The 8,179-nt window shown below is 42.8% G+C and overlaps 1 protein-coding gene across 1 annotated transcript in view; it reads left to right on the top strand.

Annotated features, from left to right (window-relative positions):
- Positions 1–4,485, top strand: part of Lyg2 (lysozyme g2) — a 9,603-nt gene extending 5,118 nt beyond the window's left edge. The window contains exons 2-5 of the mRNA XM_021175975.2: positions 434–577; positions 1,575–1,771; positions 3,094–3,232; positions 4,367–4,485. Of these exons, the coding sequence (XP_021031634.1) occupies positions 434–577; positions 1,575–1,771; positions 3,094–3,232; positions 4,367–4,485 (599 nt within the window). The remainder of the gene's footprint in view (positions 1–433; positions 578–1,574; positions 1,772–3,093; positions 3,233–4,366) is intronic.
- The last annotated feature ends 3,694 nt before the right edge of the window (positions 4,486–8,179 follow it).

Raw genomic sequence — 8,179 nt, 5'->3', positions numbered from 1 at the left:
TTTAGAATCTTCTCTGAGTCTCATGCTGGGTAGGGACACAGCTCAGTGCTGGAGAACATGTCCTGTGTGTGTGCAAGAGGTCCCTAGTTGGATCCCAGTGCTGGGGAAAAAAGTTCTGTGGCCACCTTCATTCTTACGGGGAAATGCAAAAAAAAAAAAAAAAAAAAAAAACCTATCTGAAACCTATATGCACTGATTTTCACACACATTCCCATAGTGCTCTGGAATAATGCCCAGAAGTTAAAACAAAGTTTGCAATCAAAATTGGAAAGAGTAGTTTTTGCTTTGTTTGATGAATCTTTGGTAGAAAAAGTCATTGAGCAGAATAAGTTATGGTCTCTACTGTTGCATAGCTGTGTGTGTGTGTGTGTGTGTGTCCAGGTCAAGTAATATTTCTCACAGACTTTAGATAAGTAATTATTCTGCCTTCCAGGCACTGCCAGGGGCTCATACACTCACTCCGTGCACTCCGTGAACCCTCATGTGCACCCTCGTCTGTACCATGGCTGCTATGGGGACATCATGACCATGGAGACTTTTGGGGCCCCCTGTGACATAAATAATCTGATGAACTGTGGTAAGTACAACATGGAGCAGGGTCCTTCCCCCGTTCTCCATTGTCATTTGCAGAGTTTTCTCAGGAGGTAATTAGTTTTGAAACGGTGCCAACACTGTAATAACAACAACAACCAGGAGTCAAAATCAGAAGTTAAGAAAATAAGCTGGGTGCGGTGGCGTACACCTGAGCCCCAACTCTCCAGAGGCAGAGGAAAGGCTTAGATCAGTGGTTCTCAACCTGTGGGTCCCAATGCATCTGGGGAGATAAGGGTCAAATGATCCTCCACAGGGGTTACATATCAGATATTTACATTATGATTTGTAACAGTAGCAAAACTACAGTTATGAAATAACATATGGCTGGAGGAACCACATGAGGAACTGTGTTATAGGGTCACAGCATTAGGAAGGTTGAGAACCACTGGTCTGTATTTGGAGTTCTAGTCCAGCTAGGGCTACCCTGTGAGACTCTATCAAAAGAAAAAAAAAATCCTAGCTAACCTATCAAACTATTTTTTTTTCCTTTTATCTCTTGATTCTTTCTAAACCCTGTCTGGATGTGTTGATTTTGGCATAGCAAAACAATTCCATAAATTAAAGTTTCAATTCTGGTTTTGCTTTGCTCAGTCCATGGTGCATCACGAGTCTTCTAAGCAGAGCCTCTCATTTTTGACACCTCTCTCCTTTGCAATCCCATGCCCAAACCTTCCTCATGCAAGGTCACAAATAAGTCCGTGTTCTCAACACACAGACCACATCCACTGGCACAGAACTAGCCGGTTGCAAAGCTGGATTAAAACCCTGATTCCTAGTCCCCTCAATGCAGCGTCTTGGCAGGAAGGAGAGGGAGAAACAGCTGCAGAGGCTCCTGCAGGTGTTGATGGCCACTGGGTTTCTACAGTTAGAATGATTGCCCTGAGCTTGTGGGCGTGGTCAGAAGCTGAGGCTAAACTAGTAGACCCAGGACTGGTCCCCTTCTGCAGCAGAGGGAATCCGTTTCTTTTCTGCCAACATAGGGATCCACGGTTCGGAAATGTTTGCCGAGATGGATTTGAAAGCCATAAAACCTTACCGGATTCTCATCAAAGAAGTGGGGCAGAGACACTGTATTGACCCAGCCCTCATCGCTGCCATCATCTCCAGGGAAAGCCACGGCGGGGCTGTCCTGCAAAATGGCTGGGACCATAAGGGGCAGAGGTTTGGCTTGATGCAGGTAGGGAGCCAGAGACTCCATCACCCCAACTTCAGCTCTCCATGCAGAAGCTCAAAAGTCCATTCCAGGATGGAACACACAGGTGTATGGGCGCACCTTATTCTGTGACACTTGTGGTGTTTCATACAAGATAGCCATTGGGCATTTCTTTTTTTTTTTTTTTTTGATTTTTAATATTTTTATTACATATTTTCCTCAATTACATTTCCAATGCTATCCCAAAAGTCCCCCATAGAGCCCCCCACTTCCCTACCCACCCATTCCCATTCTTTTGGCCCTGGCATTCCCCTATATTGGGGCATATAAAGTTTGCAAGTCCAATGGGCCTCTCTTTCCATTGATGGCCGACTAGGCCATCTTTCGATACATATGCAGCTAGAGGGGCATTTCTTTAAAATGTTTCCTGTATATGGTAACTACAGCAAATCAACTATACCTGTATCTATCAAAAACAACATGAACCATTTTTCAATTGAAAACATTTTATAAAGGTTATTATTAGCTTTTATAAAATAGTAATAATAATAATCATTGTCCTCTTGGTGTTCCAGAAGTAGTACACTTCATGAACATATATCAAAATGCTATAATTAAGCCCTGCTTCAGCCACTTTTGCTCCTCTGGATTAACTGGAAGAGGGAAGGCAAACTATTTAGATACCCCTTTCCGGGCTTTTAATAATTTATATTGAGGCAGCATCGGACTCTGTAGCTCTGGTCAACCGGACACTTTTTTTTTTTTTTTTTTTTTTTTTTTTTTTTTTTTGGTTTTTCGAGACAGGGTTTCTCTGTATAGCCCGGGCTGTCCTGGAACTCACTTTGTAGACCAGGCTGGCCTCGAACTCAGAAATCCGCCTGCCTCTGCCTCCCGAGTGCTGGGATTAAAGGCGTGCGCCACCACGCCCGGCTAACCGGACACTTTGTAACCCATGCGCGACAGGAGCTTGCCTGCTGGTCTTCCTGCCTAGTAGTACTGGGATTATATGTATCACCAAGCCTGGCTACAAACAATATTATATTTGAATTAGCTGTGTAATTTTCATCCGGAATGGCTAGAAATTGGATACTAAGTATTTGCTTTGAAATCTTTTTCCTTCTCCTCCCCCTTCCTCTTTCCCCGTCTCCTAGTGAGCTTCTCCCAAACAAAGCTTTCTCTGACGCTCTTGTCTATGAGAGACAAGACATTAGAATGTAGACTTTCTTGGATTAGAGGAAAGATGCTGAAATCTGGTATTTGAACTTGAATACAACGGGAGAGACCTAGGAACAGCAGAAACGGTGCCACCGTGCCCAGATACTGACATGATTGTTTGAATTTTCTAGCTTGATAAAAATATGTACCATCCTATTGGTTCCTGGGATAGCAAGGAACACCTTCTACAGTCTGTTGGGATTCTAACAGAAAGAATTAAGGCAATGAAGAGGAAATTTCCCACCTGGAATACAGCTCAGCACCTGAAAGGTAGGCCCATGCCTTGTGCTTTATTTAAATGGGCAGCAAATGAGACTACTGAAAGTAACTGTGCCTCAGACCCCCAGGAAGCATCCCCAGTGGGCTGGCTTGGAGGAAGCCCATCTCAAGAAGGCCTTAGCATCCTCTGAGCCCTGCATGACTTCACATCCTTTACCTTCCTGCTAGATGTTGGGCTTCTAACTGTACCTCTGGTCAACTATTAAGCCACAGAGTGGCAGCATAAGCGCTAACAGAATAGTTTAAAACAGTGTTTACATTCTCATAGTTTTTTTTTTTCCCTTTTCGGGCCAACACTACAATTTTTTTCAAATTGTTTGAATAAACTTTTACTCTGAGAAATTTCAGAGCTTTGTTTAACTTGGAGAAGTCTAAGTGAAAAAAAAAATTCTATTTGGCTGAACTCAGAGCCCCTTAAAGAGATGGAATTAACTCATAGCGTTCTCTTTTTGTTTCTTTCTTTGTTTGTTTTTTTGTTTTTGTCTTTTGTTTTTGTTCTGTATTTGGAGACACCGATGCAGCCAGTCATCACAGCCAGAAAAACAGATTTTTTCCCCCTTAGATTCACTCGCTGTTTCTCCCTACGGATCAGTTTCTCATTTTGCCTCTCACAGGATCATGCTTTCCATATTTACATGGATTATCTCTTTCCATCCTTTCATAGTCTGAACTCTGAGCAAAGAGTTTTCTGTTATATCTCAAGGTCTTCAAAGGCAGGAATGAGAACAACCAGCATCAAACACAACTCCTTTAAATATATCAATAATGACTTCGGACGAACCTCTAGGGTAAAATAGTGCATGCGTGCATACAAGCCCTCGTGAGAAATGAACAGGTCTTGGGTACCTTGTACTCAGTGAGGGAACTTTCTGACATAATAGGTGCTTTAAAAACATGTTGGGTGGATGGATGGATGGATGAATTGATGAATGAGTTGTTGAATAAATGAGAAAATGTTACAATCTTGTGTTAGTCCTGTCAGATCTGGGCTATGTAAAGAGAAGACTTACTGCTCTGGACTATTTGCCTGGAGGGAGGTGAGGTGATGTACTGGGGGGGGGGGGCTCATGTCTTATTTCTGCTGACAGCTGAGATTGGAATCTAAACCCATGTGTTTTGTTTCAGGTGGTCTGACTGCTTTTAAGTCGGGGATGGAAACTATTGTCACTCCAGCAGACATAGACGGTGACTTAGTGGATGATGTCCTTGCCCGGGCCAAATTCTATAAGAGACATGGCTTCTAGGTAGAGCGAGTTACGCCGGTGAGGTACTCAGCTGGTCCCTCTCAAGGTCTAATATTAGCCCACTGCATTCAATAGGAGCAAAGAAATGGTTAAAACTATGAAAGAAAGTTCATCTTCAAAGTTTTCATTCAAAGTAAGCTAAAGAAAGGAAGGAAAGAAGGAAGGGAGGGAGGATGTACAACTGTTTAGTTTCTTGAGTTCTTGCCTAGCACCTGCAAGGCCCCAGGTCCCATCTTTATCACAAAGAGAAAAACCCAGCTTCACGTATGGTTCATAGGAAGACTGCATAGACATACATATAATTTCTTTGTGGTTAGTATGATTATCATAGCACACGGCATGTGCATGATCTAGCTTGACTTCATTTTAGCCCAGGATTTTATCTATACTCACCACCTACCATCTTTATCATCACCTATACTCTACCAGAATTGCTAATCAGAAGTGAGCCTTTGTCCCTTTCGCAGTATCTACCCCGGCTGCTAGGACTCTGCTCATGAGATGTGTATGTCTCAGAGGCCAGGAATCATGGATTTGGAGACAAGGTCTCGCTCTATATCCCAAGATGTCCTCAAACTCGTAGAAGTCCTCCTGCCTCAGCTTCCCAAATTCTGACATTACAAGTATGGGGCCCATACACATTGTGTAATCAATTCTTAGGATTTGACCAGAGCCCAGCTTTACCAGCTATTAAATATTGTTCTTGTCTCTGCATGTGTGCAGACTGAGACGTTCTTCAGTTGGCCATGCTGCTCAGGGGTAATTTCTTTTGGGTTTTCCCCTGGAAGCATTAGTTTCACCAGCACCAGCCCTTTTGATGTTACTATGGCAACAGTAACTAATATGTAGGCCAAGTAACAGGAAACAGTTACTGGCTTACTCCCTGAATCTGTTTCCTCAGAGTTCTTGTTCTGCCTGGCACACAGAGATGTCCTATAGGAGGCCACATAATAAAGATGTCTTAGTTTGGCTCACTCTAAACTATACCAGTGACAAGAATGTGGGTGCAAGCAGTTATGGGGACACAGGAAACACTGTTATAAAGTGGCTCCGTGATACGGAATTAGAGAACAGCAAAGCATGTGTCACCAAGCTACTACCCTAGTTGGCAATGAGACTCAGCCTTGCAGGGAAGCCATGAGCATTTACCACAGATCTATCTGCACAGTGCAGGACTGGAGTCTACACAGCACCTCTGAAAGCCACTGGTTGAGGTATCTACCTGTAGGGAGAGGGTGTCGTTTCTTGCTAGTCTGATGTGCTAAACAAGTACAAATGTGGAACCCTTGTCTAAATTTCCAAGAGTGAGAAGCTAGGGGCACAGACAGGAAGAGCGAGTGAGAATCCTGAGAGGTCCAGGGGCATGGGAGGTACTAGCTGCATCTGCTTTAGGAGGGAGGAAGCGTCACTCCAGAGCTTCCTGTTTCCATCCCGACTGAACAACATGTTACAAATAGTCTTAAATATACAAGCCTTCCTGTTCATGTGCCAGGCTTCTGCAGAATCTATTAGAATGGACTGTTGGACCCAATAGAACTATCTCGGTCTTCATCCTCCTTCCACCAGTAGCTCAACAGCCAACTCCCAGGAATCTACTGAGAACTATGCCTAAGATGTTAACCCAAATGTCCATTAAATTGCCTTGCATCTTCAGCAGCCTCAAATTCCTTATATTTGTTGCCCATATTCCTCTTAGAGATACGCGCCAGGCTTTTCGATGTAAACTTTACTTCTCACTTTTAAATTTTTCTCCAAAGCTGGGTGAAGAGGGCTGTTGTAGCTTGGATCTGGAGTGCCTGTCTCCCAAAGCCCCCATGTTCAATCCTTGGTCCCAACTTGGCATCAATGGGAAGAGTGGAACCTTTAAAAGATAGGGCCTACTGAGAAGCCTTCTAGCCATGGTGCGCACAGCCTGGACTTGGATATCAAGCCCCAGCCCCTCCCTCTTCCTCCCATTCATTTCCAGCTGCAGGAGGATACCTATTATGTGAAAGTCATACCCATCTGTATTTCTTTGTAATCACTGCCCTTAGTATAATTAGTATTACTGACTAATAATTTATTCCATACAAGGAAACTAGCAAACAGAATATGAAGAGTTAGTGCCTAAGATTGCCAGGGACCAGCCCTTGCTGAGGCCAGGGCTTGCAGCTGATGGATTTAAGAGCGTCGAGGGAAGATTCAGAAGGGGAACACCATCCAGCTTTGTTTCATGAGAGATGGAAGCACATCTCCGTATGGCTTGGCCTAGTCTAACAACCTGTGTCTCTCACAGGCTTTATTTAGACACAAAATCATCTCCTCAGGAACTTTATTCATTGATTACCCAGCTTTTCAAGATACATTTTCTTCTAAAACCTTCCTTGATTACACAAGAATATTGAAAGAGGAACACAGCAAGCAAACAGCAATTTTATGAGAACTAAGACCTAACATTATGATGAAATCAATTTTCTTTAAGTATCTTCTTCCTTAAGATTGGTGTCAGAAAGCCTTGTGGTTGCAGAAATACTAGACAGGACGACTATTTGAATTTGATTCTGTTTCAGTTTGGCACAAAATTAATAGATAGAAAGTTATTTCCTACTACCCGTTGTATCAAGCTTGGATTTCTACAAAGGTTCCATTTCTCTAACCTCTGTCTAATTCCTCCTTTCCTTCCTCTATATTTCTTTTATAATTGACATAAGATCACTGTCCTTTCTCTTAGATTCTTAAAACACTGTGCAGCCCCTTGCTTAAGCAAAGGTGGTCTGTTCTTTGTTTGTAATATATAGAAAAGTTCTGGTCAGGAAGGCAGGCAGTTCACGGAGCCAGCATGCTTTCCTCTGTGTCTCTGTCATGAACCCATGTTTCAATACAATTCCCATCTTTCTTACAATTCTGTAAAGAACAGAAGAACATCAGGATTCCCAAACCTGCTTCCTTCAGGAAGGTACCTAGGTTTGTCATTAACTGTGTGGTCAAACTCTTTTCCTATTCACACTAGTTCCTTGATTCTGAAGCGAGATATAAAAGCCTAGTGATTCAATTCATTTGCCAGCTGCTAGAATTTCCCTAAGTTTTTCTTCTTTACTAATTGTTCTCACATCCTGTATCATCCTTACTAGCAACACTCATTAATAATCTAAAAGTGTATCTAAATAGTAAGTTCTAAGAAAGACTCAGTTTTCTGCAGAACTGTTTTTCCCAGGGAACAGCCATTGATTCCACTCTTGTTTATAGCAGCTTCTTGTTCCAGCTCTAGCTTTCAGAGAGGCCTTTAGCAGTGAGAAACATAAGTATCATATGTATAGCAGATTTCTACCCAGGGCACTGGAGGCTCAGTCCGGGTCATCCAAGCTCTGGGACTTTGTCAAACAGCGCCTTCAGGACGCTTGGCACTGCCATAAGGTCACTCATTTTATATTTTAAAATTGCAAGGAAGTAAAAATCGAAATAACACACAGATAATAATACTCAGCTTGCTGACTGCCATTTTAAGGGTAAGATTCTTTATTTAGTGTCCAGTGTTTTATATCTGACTCTTACTAGAAAAATGGTCAGTTGGTCACCAGAGGCCAGACCAAAACCTCTGGCCAGACAAATGGAGCCCCAACCAGATAAACCTAAATGAATAATCCTTAGCGACACCAGGTCAGGACTAAGGAACGAGTCTCTACAAGGTTTTGAGACCATGTGAAGCAGAGGAACA

Source organism: Mus caroli, unplaced genomic scaffold (genome assembly GCF_978045245.1).
Source record: "Mus caroli unplaced genomic scaffold, Mus_caroli_1 scaffold_1, whole genome shotgun sequence".
NCBI lineage: Eukaryota > Metazoa > Chordata > Mammalia > Rodentia > Muridae > Mus > Mus caroli.
This window is presented reverse-complemented; position numbering and strand designations above follow the sequence as displayed.